This window comes from Cygnus olor, chromosome 3 (genome assembly GCF_009769625.2).
Source record: "Cygnus olor isolate bCygOlo1 chromosome 3, bCygOlo1.pri.v2, whole genome shotgun sequence".
Taxonomy (NCBI): domain Eukaryota; kingdom Metazoa; phylum Chordata; class Aves; order Anseriformes; family Anatidae; genus Cygnus; species Cygnus olor.
The window spans coordinates 52,303,317-52,316,800 of NC_049171.1; the positions used below are offsets into that span (position 1 = coordinate 52,303,317).

General features: G+C 41.4%; 1 protein-coding gene across 2 annotated transcripts; it reads right to left on the reverse strand.

The window, feature by feature from the left end:
* Window positions 1–4,760: 4,760 nt before the first annotated feature.
* ZUP1 (zinc finger containing ubiquitin peptidase 1) lies at window positions 4,761–13,481 on the reverse strand. 2 transcript variants are annotated; one of them, XM_040551722.1, is made up of 9 exons: window positions 13,223–13,481; window positions 11,441–11,557; window positions 10,238–10,347; window positions 9,282–9,450; window positions 8,671–8,859; window positions 8,182–8,350; window positions 7,335–7,486; window positions 6,769–6,989; window positions 4,761–5,567 (listed from the first exon to the last, which is right to left on the reverse strand). In XM_040551722.1, exons 1-9 carry the CDS (start codon window positions 13,392–13,394, stop codon window positions 5,520–5,522), a joined length of 1,347 nt encoding a protein of 448 aa, XP_040407656.1. In that variant the 5' UTR covers window positions 13,395–13,481; the 3' UTR covers window positions 4,761–5,519. The 2 variants fall into 2 exon arrangements, with proteins under 2 accessions (XP_040407656.1, XP_040407657.1); XM_040551723.1 differs by lacking the exon at window positions 13,223–13,481 and adding an exon at window positions 12,841–13,093.
* Between the last annotated feature and the right edge of the window lie 3 nt (window positions 13,482–13,484).

Below are 13,484 nucleotides of genomic sequence, written 5' to 3' on the forward strand. Positions count from 1 at the left end.
AGTCCCATTCTTCTGTTCACTTACAGTCCCCCATGGTCCTGCATGTGTATGATCCGTCAACATTAATTACCTTAAACAAACGACAAACATCTTCTGTCTGAACTCCATACAAAAGATTGTCCTAAGCAACCATTTCTGCATTTGCAGAAACAGTTTCAAAAGCACCTTATCTTGGTATAGCTGGTGAATAGTTGGCAGCAAGAACTGCCTGGGGGAAGCTTCAGGACAGTGCAGGTTTCCCACCTGGAGAACTCCTGCACTGGTTAGTGTGCAGGCTTTGCTGTGCAGGTGCCTGGGGGTTCAGCTAGCACCTTTTCTGAAGGTGGTCCATTACTTCAACGCAGTCCTTTTTCTCATGTCAGTTGGCAGACCATGCGGGAAATTAATGACTTAAGTGTCCTGGGTATGCACAAGGCACAGCCCTGGTGCCCAGAGACACTGTAACTGTAACTCACATGCCCTGGTTCTTGCTGAGAAATGATGACCACAGAGCTTTTTGGAACAGAAAGTCAGAGCCCATTTGGGAATGCTTTGAGATGAGGCATCAGCAGCCAGCCAAATTCAACACATGAGTTGTCATCACCTGAGCACTGATATCTAATTGGGGATGGGATTCCTTTCCCCATCCTGAAAGCAGCGGCATGGATGAGACCTGGGGTCAGCAGCACCATGCCAGAGTGGCTTGAGAGGACTAATGAGGACTAATTAGGACCTTGAGGACCTAATGTCAGACTCACCACATATTTGGCCCTCACTTTACAGCTTCCTCAAAGGTCAACTATCTTTGCAGAAACTCAGCTCCTAGCTGCCACTTTCTTCTGCATGTGTGTAAAACCTAGGCCATCCAAACTACCAGCAAGTGTAACTCTAAGGTGCAGTTAGCATCCAAGTGGTTTTGAGCAACCTCACCCACACTGACAGGCACACAGTTATCTCTACCTACAATTTGGGGTGTCTTTAGTGTCCTACAGCCCTTTACATTTAACTACATTGAAATTCTGCTCCTAATTTACTACAAGTCCCTCTCCCCCCAATCAAACGCTCGGTCCCATCTGGCCCTGCTGCAGTTAATTCATTTTCTATTATGCTGAGCAGAAGAGATCAGAGCACTGCATCCTGTAGAACCTCCATCACCCGCTGCAGAGAGATTGGGTAGGAGGGGTGGTGGCATGGAGGCACCGTTATTTTGCTATTTTCTATATCCAAGGCAAGATATGGAGCCCAGCAGGCAGATAGCCACAGTTCTGCAAGTACACAAGGTGAAATGTACTCAAGTACACATCCTTTTTTAGCTGAAGAGATAATAATAGGGATGCTTCTGAGTTATACCATTCACAAACGTTAGAGGTGTGTCATTTGGCCTTAAAATTTAAATTAATAATTATGTAATTATTAATTAATGAGACATTAATAATCCACAGTGCAATTCACAATAGTATGTTTTCTCATGACAGAATGTGCAGCGGGGTTATCTGAAATGTACATTAAAAGGTAAGTAACATTAAAAGCATCAAACCTTTGTAAGTCATGAAAGACTGGTTTTAAAGTTATACAGCCCTTTGTACAGGCAGCCTGACAGCACAACTGCTCGCTATTTCCCCTATGAGACCACTGCCTCCTGCAGGGTGCAGGGTAGATCATAAAGAAGGGAATAATCAGGGCTGGGTCTGCAGATTCTCTGACTGCTCATCGTAGTTGATGAAAGGTGTGCAGGAAATAAGGCAGAGTGCTCGAGTGCAAGGACAGAAAGTAAGGAGCTAAGAAAGCTAAAATAGATTCTGTTCTAAAGAACGTGTTTCTGTCCTGGGCACAGTGTCCCTAAGTAATGCTGGACCAAATCCTTGAGCCAACATTGCCACAGCTGTTTGTTAACTAGAAAAGTCTTTATTTTCAGTGCCCAGTGTGAGATACTTAAAAAAAAATTGCAGAAATGCTGAGCATCTTGTTGTCAGTTAAAACTGGTAAAATTGCATCTTGAACTTCTGAAACACCATAAGAATACTAAGAATTTTAACAGACCAGAATGCAATTTTATGGCATCAAAGATTACAGCTGTAATTCACACAATGAGAGCAACAAGATTTTTGGATGGGACTGGAAGGCAAGCAAAAATTCACGTTTTCTTGCTAGAATTAATAGAAAATACATCGCTAGAAAATTAAGAAAATGTTCCAAGATTGCAAAACTGTATCAAGACAAGCAGGGAGCTGCCCCTTCCAGAATACTGAAGTCATAATCAAAGCTGTAAGATACGTAGTAACAACATCTCTCCTACTGCATGAAGTTCTGGTGGCTTCCAGGCTGAACAGCATCAAAGATCATCAAATGGTTTTAATGGGAAGCATTACAGCTGTATCTCACTTCTGTTACCAAATTTAAGATGTAAGGAGACATTAGGAGGAAATTCTTCACTCAGAAGGTGGTGAGGCACTGGCACAGGTTGCCCAGAGAAGCTGTGGATGCCCCATCCCTGGAGGTGTTCAAGGCCAGGCTGGATGGGGCCTTGGCCAACCTGATCTAGTGGGTGGCATCCCTGCCTGTGGCAGGGGGGTTGGAACTAGATGATCTTTAAGGTCCCTTCCAACCTGAACCATTCTATGATCTTATGAGGTGAAAAGGCCCCGTCCTCCTCCCCCAGAATTAGGGAGGCCAGGTCTGGCCTTGTCCTTGAAGCAAGCAAAAGGAAAGCAGAATCTGGTGACAACCTGGGAGAAGTACAGATACCTCTGAAGGGTAATAGCAGCTGCAAAGTAATTTTTCTTTATAGAGTGTGTGCTTGCCAGGAGCTGAAATATTTCTATTCCCTCGTGCTGTTAAAAGTATTAAGATTTACTATGTAACCCTCAGATTTTACTGAATTGTTTATTTTATTCCATTCCTCCAGAAGGCAGGCAAAGAAAAAATTACATCCCAGATATCCTGGCTTTTGCTGGGACAGAGTTACTTTTCTTCACAGAGGCTCACACAATGCTGTGTTTTGGATTTGTGATGAAAACAGGGGTGATACCACAGGACTGTTCCAGTCACTGCAGAGCAGTGCTCGCACAGAGCCAAGGCCTCTCCTGCTCCTGGTGCTGCCCGGCCAGCGAGGAGGCTGGGGGTGCTAGGAGGGGACACGGCCAGGACAGCTGGCCCAGGCTGCCCACAGGGATGTCCCACACCGTGTGGCGCCGAGCTCAGCGATAGCGGCTGGGGGAAAGGAGGAGGCAGGGAGGATGTTGGGGTGACGGCATCTGTCTTCCCAAGGAGCTGTGCCGTGGGGTGAGCCCTGCTCTCCTGGAGGTGGCTGAACCCCTGCCTGTCAATGGGAAGCAGTAAATGGATTCTTTGTTCTGCTGCACTTGTGTGCAGCTTTTGCTTTACCTAGTGAACTGTGTTTCAGCCCACAAGTTTTTCTCACTTTTAACTTTACAATTCTCTCCCCCATCCCACTGTGTGGAGAGCCAAGTGGCTATGCAGTGCTGATCTCTGTCTGCTGGGGTTAAACCACAACACTGGAAACGACAAGATAAGAAAAACAAAATCTTTTATTCCCCTCACTCACTAACCACCTATCTCCATGCCTGTTGCGAGAGACTTTCAAGGAGTTTCTGAAGGGGCACATATGCTGGACTTACAGCATCTTTTGTTTTGTGTACTGCAAAAGTTGCAGGCAGGTAGTGAGCAAAACCAGGTCTGACAGGACAGAAGATGCCCTCTTCCTATTGAGAGGGAAACCTACATGTAATTGCCAGAGAGACACTAAACAGAGCTGCGCTGAGCACTTAAAACACAAACTCCCCTTATTAGTTGTGGTTTTCTTTTCCTAAGTGCTCAGAGTGAGCCATGGATGAGAGGCAGACTCAAAAACCCTTACAGTTGCAGTTAAATTTACTGGCTTTTGCATGTACAATGCATGTAAATACAAGGGCACCAAGTCACACTGGGCAGAACATGCTCAGTCTGGCTTGGAATTATCACTCTTAACCAGTCAAAGGGAGAGTGAGGAAGCAGTGCAGAAAGACTGAAGTATATCTGAGAGAGTCTGAGTGATAGCATGGCACCAAAACTTCACATGGTGTTAAGAATGTGCCACGCAAGACCAGTGCTAATAGGGGAGCGGATGGATCACTACTTCCCAGGAAATCTGTCCCTAACACCAGCCACTCTAGGCAGCGTCCTTTATATTTAACCTTTTTCCAAGTTATAGGTCACTTCCATATACCTGCTAGAAATTATACATTCTTATGATTTTTTTTTTTTTTTTTTTACTTTCATGCATATTTGAGATGTTACTAACGTATGAATCATAACATCCTTACATGTCCTTCATTTCATTACTTAGAGATTACTAACTATGAGACAAACAGGTTAATGGTAAAACTCCCAACACTTACATCGAGGCATCAACACGCAGCAATCCAAATGAGAGGGAAGTACCTAAGCTCCAGTTAATAAGTGAATGTCATGGGATGATTCAATTGCTTAACGAAACATCTAGAGCTATTTGCAACACACGAGACCTCCCCGCACCCCACCCCGGCCTCCAGCTGCCAGGCTGGAGAAGCATGACTTTTACAGTCAGAGCAACATCTTAGACACAGTATGGCACCTCAAAGGCCCAAGGCGCCTGTTTCAGCGAATGGCTCCGTTGTCTTAAATGGCACTAAGCCTGTATAATGGAGCTCCCGCCCAACAGTCATGTCTCAGAGCCCCCTTTGAGCTATAAATCAGAAAATATAAATAGAAATTAAAACCAAAAAAGGACAAAATAAACACAGTTTTTTAAAAATAAATATTTCATTTATTCATAGTACAAAAAATATTTTCTTTCCACGGCCCCACGGTTTGTCTTGCGCACACCCCTAGAACACACACACCACCCTTTGGACACCACTGTCTTTGATCTCATGCCCCACACTAACACTGACCCACCTCATAAGCACATTTGTGTTTACAGGTGGCGCATGTAGAGAAGCCAGCTAATTAAAAAGAAGTGCAGTAGCAAATTAATCCCTGGTGGAACAAACCATGCCATGTGAAATCACTGAACTGTCTCTGTACTTTGCAAGTAGTTGCAGGAGAAGTTGCAGAAGATGTGATATTTGATCAAATTTTATAAGAGATGGAGCATTAGCCATAGAGGTGGTATAAATACATTTACAGAGGTAAATTTCAACAGGCACTCCAAAAAAAAGTAGTTTCACAGTATGTTTACCCACTACTTATTGACAGTTAACTCTGGTAAATAGTTTGGCTCAGGAAAGTGAGTATTAATTTGCAATTTAAGCAACTAAGAAAATACCCAATTTTCTACTAAGGTAAGAACTAAAACTGAAGAGTTACAGATTCATCTGGACAGAAGTGTTTTGACTGAAGATCAAAACTACAGGTTAACGCCAGTGTTGTGCTTTTCCAGGGCCCCTGAAACTTAGTTCAAGGCATAATTTAAGTCTAGAAAATGTTAAGTTAGGGTCACAGTCCATCCGTTTAATGTTTCACACCCAACAGATTCCAGAAGGAGATAGTAAAGGCATCCTTTAAGGAATCTTCTCTGCTGTTAAGACCCAAGAAGCATGGCAGCGAGCCTAAAAAAAAGTGTGAGTAGGGGAGTGAGAAAGGAGAGAGAACAGTTTAATGAACTATTACACCATTTTAAACCATTAATTTGAAAAGCTTACTAAAGTATAAGGGGTTATATTTCATCTTAAATGTGATCTTTCTAGATAAAACTCAAAACAATTGCAATTTTAAAATTTAAATCAAACCTTTGGAAAGAAGAACCCCCCCCCCCCAACCCTACAAGACACACTTCCTTAATTACAGTGACCTGAATTCTAATGCTTTTGCCAGTAAGGGTAAGAGATAGTGTGTGTCTTGCTGCTATTTCTGACGTGTTCAGGGACAGGAAGCACTTAGATAATGTCTCATTTCAATATACAGCTGTTAAAGACACTTCAGCAGGTGACTCAGACAACAGTTATTTCATAATTTATACACAAAAAGTCTGTCCTGAAGTTTGAAGATGCTGAATAGCACTCATAAGACACCACAGAGTCAGAACATGGCTCCAGCAAATCAATTTGTTAATGCAGGAAAGTGAAAACTTAAGAAAAAATTACATCCAACATTCAGCTGAAAGAACTTTAAGGTCCAAAGAACTTATAATGCCCTATGTGAATCATCTGGACAGGATTTATAAAAAATGCTGACAACTTGAACATATTAAGGTAATCAGAGCTGCATGTTGAATACTTTACATTCTAACTACTCTTAGAAAGCAAAAAGTACTAGTTCTAGTACCCAAGATGAAAAGACATTAAGTGGTTAGGCTTCAGTATCCGTGTGCCTTTTTCTTCAATTATCAAATGCTGACAGATGTCACACAGCTTTACAAAGTTGAAATAAAAACACCCTGAATGTATTTTTGTACTATGAATGTTCTGTACGTACCTTATATGCCTATGATAAGCTATTTAGAATACTGTAAGAAAATGGAAAAAAATGCCTAATTTACATATGCAACCAGCTGCAAGCTTCATAAGAGATTTATAAGCTGTCAGTTATATCAAGGTAGCACCCATTTACATGCAAAACTGTTCTGTTCTGGATATCCTAATGATTACTCAGTTAATGGAGAATATGCAGAAAGTAGTGGAGAAGAAGACTGGGGAAACTGAATAGGTGAAAAAAAATCACCATGAGACCACACACACACACTTGAGTCTGAAAGAGGAGATGCAGATTCTTGTACATTTTCTTACAAAAACTATTTCCTGAAATACTTACGGTTTTCTCTTCCAATGTGAGGATGCCATCTACAGCAACTATCTGGTACTGCTTTTCTTTTAAGCCACCCACAAATCTCCGAAGTAGTTTGAGACCAGTACCATCTGTGCTTTGTTTCAAGAGTTTCTGCATTTCCTGAGAAGGACATCCCGGGTCAAACAGTAGTAAACATAAGGTTTTATTTTTCTTCTCTTCTATTCCAACAACAGTACGACTGTGACCTAATTTCAAAACAGATTTTCAGTATTTAAGACACACATAAAATCCAGTTTACTTGTTTGTAGCATACTACTTATTTTCAAATCAAGGAACATATTACTCGAAATTTAATAAGGTAATTATAAGTATAGAGCAGACGTCAAAACGCTGAGATCCTGCTCACACCCAGCTTTTCCATCAGTAAAAATAGAAGCTTTTTAATGTTACATTTACTTACTAGAAGTTTAACAGTAAATAAAGCTAGGCCTTCAATTGAATGAAGAAGGAATGTACGACACTGCTCTGAATTGCAGCACATATAGATGAAGATAGAGAATAGTAAGAAACCAGCATATTGTGATGCTGACCTTGATGCTGCAAGTAGATAGGCGGTCTGGAAGTACACACTACCTTTGTACCACCTTCATTATCTGTAGAATAGTAACGCAAAACCCACTCAAACAAACGAGGGTGTGTACCCATGGGACCAGTCGGTTTGTGAAAGTCAATAATTTGACACCTATAAAACATTTAAAATAAAAGCAACATAAATTTGAAGCAGGTTGGTTTTTTGTTGTTTTTGTTTTAACACTTCAGTCCCTTTTTTACCACTTCAGTCCCTTCCTCCTGCACCACGAATGTTCTGTGAACAACAGCAATTGCAGGTATCAAGTGGTCATTGTCACTATTTTTTTTTTAATTAAATACAGGCATACAAGATACATAAGTACAAAGCAATGCAGTATGTACTGTTCAAGACCACAGTATTTACTCTGTGGCAAAGAAATACTCTACTCCGTTTGCCTAATGAGCTTATGAAGTTTGCCAGAATTAAAACATTTGCTTTTTGTAGAATTACATCACAGAGCCAAATTAAGAACTCTAAACACGCAAAGTGACTAGCTGAAATTCAGATTCTTCATGACACTAAACTTGGAGCGAAAGTAAGCTTTTAATCAATATCTGATTTTATGCCTATGTGGCACAATTCCTCACCAAGTCTCAATGACCAAAACAGTTACTCAATTTATGTATCTGCATAAGTAGTTACACAACTTCACACTGCGCTAAATCTTACCTACTTATAGGCAGTTTAAATATAAAGCCACTACGATGGCTTCTGCTTAATAGTTTAATTCTTACCTTAATTCTGACCCTTAAAAGACACATGCTTAATTATCACTTAAAAACAACATCAGAAAAAGTAATACTTACTTTATCCTGAGACTGGTTAACAGTGAATAAATTTCACATGCTCCTATCCATGCCTTGGAACCACGTAATCGGTTGTTGAAGTGAGATGCCCCATGAGGATCAAAGCCTTCTTTCCAGGCATCTTCAATCATGGACTGAATCTTCGGTATACTAGGAATTAGCGCAGTGTCTGAAACAGAAAAGCTTTTGAACTGTAGCAACAGTTACTGAAATAGTCTATCAAAACCATCCAGCCTCTTTTATAAGAGCTAATCGACGTTACAAAGATACACCCCCCAAAAAACCCAAAGGTTAAGCTTCAGCCACATAATGCCTTGCCAATAGTCATGCCTTTGACTCTTTTCACAGTATGGTCTAGTGTTATAGGAAACATTTAATGGGTATCATTGACACTAGTAAGCCTTGCTGTATAAATGAAAAAGGAAAACATGGATCAATAGGTTGTCATTGAAGACGTGCAAAACAGGTAGGCAGGATTTTGATTAATACCTCTCAAGCAGTCATTATACAAGCTGTTTTGCAGCAGTGAGGAAAGGAGCATTTGGAAATTCCTGTAACCACAACCCCAGCCTTTGTCACCCAAAGATGAGTGGAAGTGATCTACTCCTGCTGAAAGCCAAACACGTCTCACATCTTTGTTTTCGTTCTGATAGTACTTGCACAATGCTTCAATTACTCCTAGAAGAACAAATATAAAGTTTATCTGTAAAAAAAATTAGTTTGCTGGAAACAGATTACAACTAACTGAAACACAATACAAAAAGCGACTATGAATTTTAACAGCTGAACTAGGTTAGGAAGCAAAAGGTACTAAAGTAGTAAGCACAGACAACCCTCATGCAGTAAGAGATTTTCAACTTCTGATACATACTGCATTTGGGCTCTTAACTTGCTTCCAAGGTTCCACAAGTCTTCAGGTTCGATAAAGGATTAAAAATACGTCAAACTTAAATTTAATTATTAAACAAAGTTGTCACAGATTAATATTATTTGCGTCCTAATTCTAATCCTAAGTAATGAAATACTTAGTTAAAAACTGCTTTGGTCATCAAAAGCTATGACTAAAAGCTATATGCTTAGTTGCTGAAATGCATTCGTACCCGAGGTTTTTGTTTTCCCATCATCTATACCAACAGCCAAACTTTCCATCATGTCAGCTTTTCTCTTGTGATATTCGAAAGGCTGCATCCTTCCTCTATCAACCTCCCTTTCCATGTTCTTTAGGAATTGCTGCTTGTAGCCTCCAGAACTATCCAAGCCATACTGTCTCTGTTAGGGATAGAATGTGCATGATTAAAATCACATTTTAAAAATTCATGTTTAATGATGTAAGAGGCTGCATGCACAATCAGTAACAATGAAAAATAGTGAACAGTGAGACATAAAATCTTCAGATTTACGACCTCTTAGAGCTGAAGGCCAAGCTTCACTCCTGAATAGAAATGCAGAATTAGGACAGCCATACCTGGAAGAGCAGGCACATCTCTCTGCTCCCCCTTGAGCTGACAGCCATTGGCAGAGGCAGTCAATTACCAGGAGGTAGCAAGTGCGGAAACCAATGCTATCAGTGCTGTCAGGTAGGAGACAGAGGGAAGCTTGTGGTGGGGTAGTCACTGAAGCAAATGATGGTGTCCAGAAAGAGGACAGTCAGGATGCTCGAGGCCTCAGGTATTCTGCCAGGTAATATACTCCACGCTGTGCTGAAAGGCAGAGCACTAGAGCTGGGTGGGATGCAGTATGGGGTGGCAGGGTGCCTGGTGAGAGCAATGCAGCACACACAGGTAGCACCTGCCCCAGGGTAGCAGTACAGTCAAGGAGCTCGAGGTAGGCATGCCCCACACCAGTTCCAAGATCAGGGTTGCTGAGAATTTGCATTTGCCTGCAAGCCACTCCTGCACCAACACTTCAGCACAGCCTGCCTGACTGCACAGGTGTGACCTAGTAATGCCATTCTTATTTTCATTTAATCCAGGAAACAAAACATAACAGATTCAATACGATCAGCTTCTAATGGCACACCTCTTCAAAATTTTGCCATTTAGAAATGTTATGGTACCTGTAGCTTTTTAAATTCTTCCTTCTCTCGCCTCTCTTCTTCCAGTCTCTGCTGTTTATCTTCTTCATTTTGGAGCTGTTGAGCCAGTTCTAGATCTCTCATGTTTCCACCTATTCAGGAGTAGCAATCCAAGAACAGAGGACTTGATCAGGAAGTTAACAATGCTTTGATGGGTCATTTATCCAAAGATTCTTTTCTAAGCAGACATAAACAAGGCCAACTAGGCACTACTTTTCAGAGAGGGATCCCACAGTGTACTGAGCTATTAGCAAGGAGTACTAAACAGGACTGACAACATTCAGTCTACTAAGACTCAGACTCCTGATTTCCACAAAATTTATGCAGTCACGGGAGCTGTTGCTTGGCAAATAGTCCAAGTAATACCTCTACTATTAGGAAAACCTCTTTTGTTTACTATGTTTCACTTAATTATTAGCAAGAAATCCTAGTTTCTTGAATATCACAGACCTATTAGCTTCTAGGATCACCGTTAGCAACCTCATAATGCAGTGACAAAAAGAAACAGGTTCAGAGGACTGGATAAGGAATCTCTAGGTTATTATTAGCCATGCAAATAAGGCAAACTTATTTTAATTCCTTTACGTTATCACTATGACTACTGAATCAGCATGAACATTTGGAGTAAAGAATTGAGAAAAAGACGTTTTCAAAAGGTATAGATTTTAAACTCTTTACATGGGTATTTGCCACTCTAAACCCTGTATCATAGGATCGCAGAATGGTTTGGGTCGGAAGGGACCTTAAAGACCATCTAATTCCAAGCCCCTGCCATGGGCAGGGATGTCTCCCACCAGACCAGGTTGCCCAAAGCCCCATCCAACCAGGCCTTGAACACTTTTCAGGGATGGGGCATCCACAACTTCTCTGGGCAATACGTACATAATCCTCCTACAGAGCTAGGAAAATATATATAATACAGCTATCTTTTACACATTTTCCACTCTAAGTTTTAGTTTTGTCTAACACTTCGTGAACTTACTTAACAAGCATGGATAGACATATTTTTCTGCATGTGTAGAGCACTTGGGCAAGCAATAATATTTAGTATAAATTTCATTATTGATATATTCCGTTCCCTTTTTAAGAAATGCTTAGTCTACATTTTGTATGAGATTCTATACTGCAACATGCAAATGCTGTAAATGCTTTCAAAGATTATCAAGCTTGTATCCTTTCACATACCTTCTGAAAAGCTATGTTCCTCTAGGTGTAAATCCACGTGTTCTTCAAGAAACTGAAGGTTTGTACAGGTAAGACTGCATATGGGACATTCGTATAGCTGTTCACCATTTCCAGTGTCTAAAAAAGAAATGCAGTTTCTTGCTTAATGCAATTCCTGTTTTTGCGTGGTTTTCTTTTTGAGAGAGAATGACCCCCTAATTGATATATATGGTCTAAAATAAACATACAGTAACAAATTTTATGTTGCCATTGATATTCCTCGCAGAAAGGCAGCATATACTAAACAGCTGTTATTCTTAACCATTTAGCAACTCCTGGCAAGTCTGAAAACATATTTTCCTTCTATTAATCAAGTTTTATTCCATTTAACTTACCACAATCTTTATAATATTTTCATTAAGAAGTTACAACTGTCAAATCTTTAATAAAAAGATCTGTGCTGCTGATGGAAGTATATTTGCTTACAAAAATTTAATGTTTGTATGATAACGCAGCAGTTGGTGGTCAGAATAAAAAAATAATGCTGTAATTCTTTGTTAATCTTCCTAAGTTTCCTCAAATAAATATTCCTTCTGCAGTTTTAGTATTATTATTGAAGAATACCATCGAACAGTTAAGGTTCAGAAGAACTTCTGGAGATCATTTAGTCCCTCAAATCAGGGTCAAGTCAAACAGGTTCAGGTACTCAGAGCCTTTTCCAGTCACTTTTCAAATAACTTCAATAACAGAAACATCACAACATTGTTGGACAACTTATTCCAGTGACTGACCACTCTCACAGTGAAAAGCGTTACTGAGTTTAAATGGTATTTCCTGTATTTCACCCACAGCCTGCCATCCTGTCTGTCACTGGTCAGCACTGAGACAAAGCCAACTCCATCTTCAGTGCTCTCTTTTTGAGTCACCAAGATTCACTTCCACTTAAATTCACAAAACAAAGGATGTAATATGCTTATGTTAACTGGTTCTGGAAAGCATTTGCCCAAGCTAAAAGCTCGTGACTGGCTAGAAGGGAATTTGGTATTATAATAACCTGAGCTCACCTGTAACATTTTGCGTAACACTACAAGCATTTCAGGAACCTATACAAATACATTATGTACATTAAAAAAAAACAACATACCCTTAATACAGACATTTTGAAAAGAGAAATTAGCATGTAGGCAACTAATTTATTCAAAGTCTGCATTATTTACACCAACAGGAATAATATATAGTAATAATAATATAATAATATATTTCTTAATGCTAACATTTGGTTTGTTTCTTTTTTTTTTTTTTTTTAAGGCAGAATATACTGTGTGTTTGGTTATGCTGTCACATTTTGCATCCTTAACACCACGCTTGTCGTGTCAGCATAGCTTGTTACAAGAGGAATGGCATACTTTGAAGGGAATTACCCAGGGGCTGAGATGTCATCACCAAGTTTCTCAGATAGCTACAGCACCTTTGGACAGCAGGTCCGAAGAAAACGTTAACAATGCTTAAGGTAAAATACAGTGTTAAATAACATAAATAACAGATTTTCCCCGTGCTGACTTTATCCTCAACAGCACCCTTGCAGTCTCACAATCAACGTCTGGTATTCCTGAATATTTCAGTGCTGGATCTTTCCAAAATCTCAACCTTAAGCTGAAAACTGCTTTCCCCTGACAAGCGCTGTAGGCACCCCAGCACCCAGCCGGTTTCGGGGGCGGTGCCCAACCCTCACGACCCCACGGCCCCCGCCCTTCCCCAGCCACCTCCCTCTCCGGGACCCCCTCAGCCCCCACCACCGCTCACCCGCACCGGGGGCGCCCAGCAGCCTCCACCCGTGCGCTCCCGGCTCCTTCCCCGCCGCCTCAGGCCGGGCCGCCGCCGCGTGCCGCCGGAGCCCCTGGCAGGGCGGGCAGCGGGGGTGCCGCCGCGCCGCCTCGCAGGGCAGCGCCCGCCCGCACCCGTCGCACACCAACATGGCGACCACCGCCACACAGCCTCCCGCCCTGCCGAGGACTGCCGTTCCCCACCGGGGCAGCCGAGGCCGCCTCCTCCGCCGCCGCCGCCG

Coding starts and splice junctions, on each gene's coding strand:
- ZUP1 (XM_040551722.1), bottom strand. CDS start 13,394: ATGTTGGTGTGCGACGGGTGCGGGCGGGCGCTGCCCTGCGAGGCGGCG. Junction 10,348..11,440: donor GGAACATAGCTTTTCAGAAG/GTATGTGAAAGG, acceptor ACTCCTGAATAG/GTGGAAACATGAGAGATCTA. Junction 6,990..7,334: donor TATCTACTTGCAGCATCAAG/GTCAGCATCACA, acceptor TTTTGAAATTAG/GTCACAGTCGTACTGTTGTT.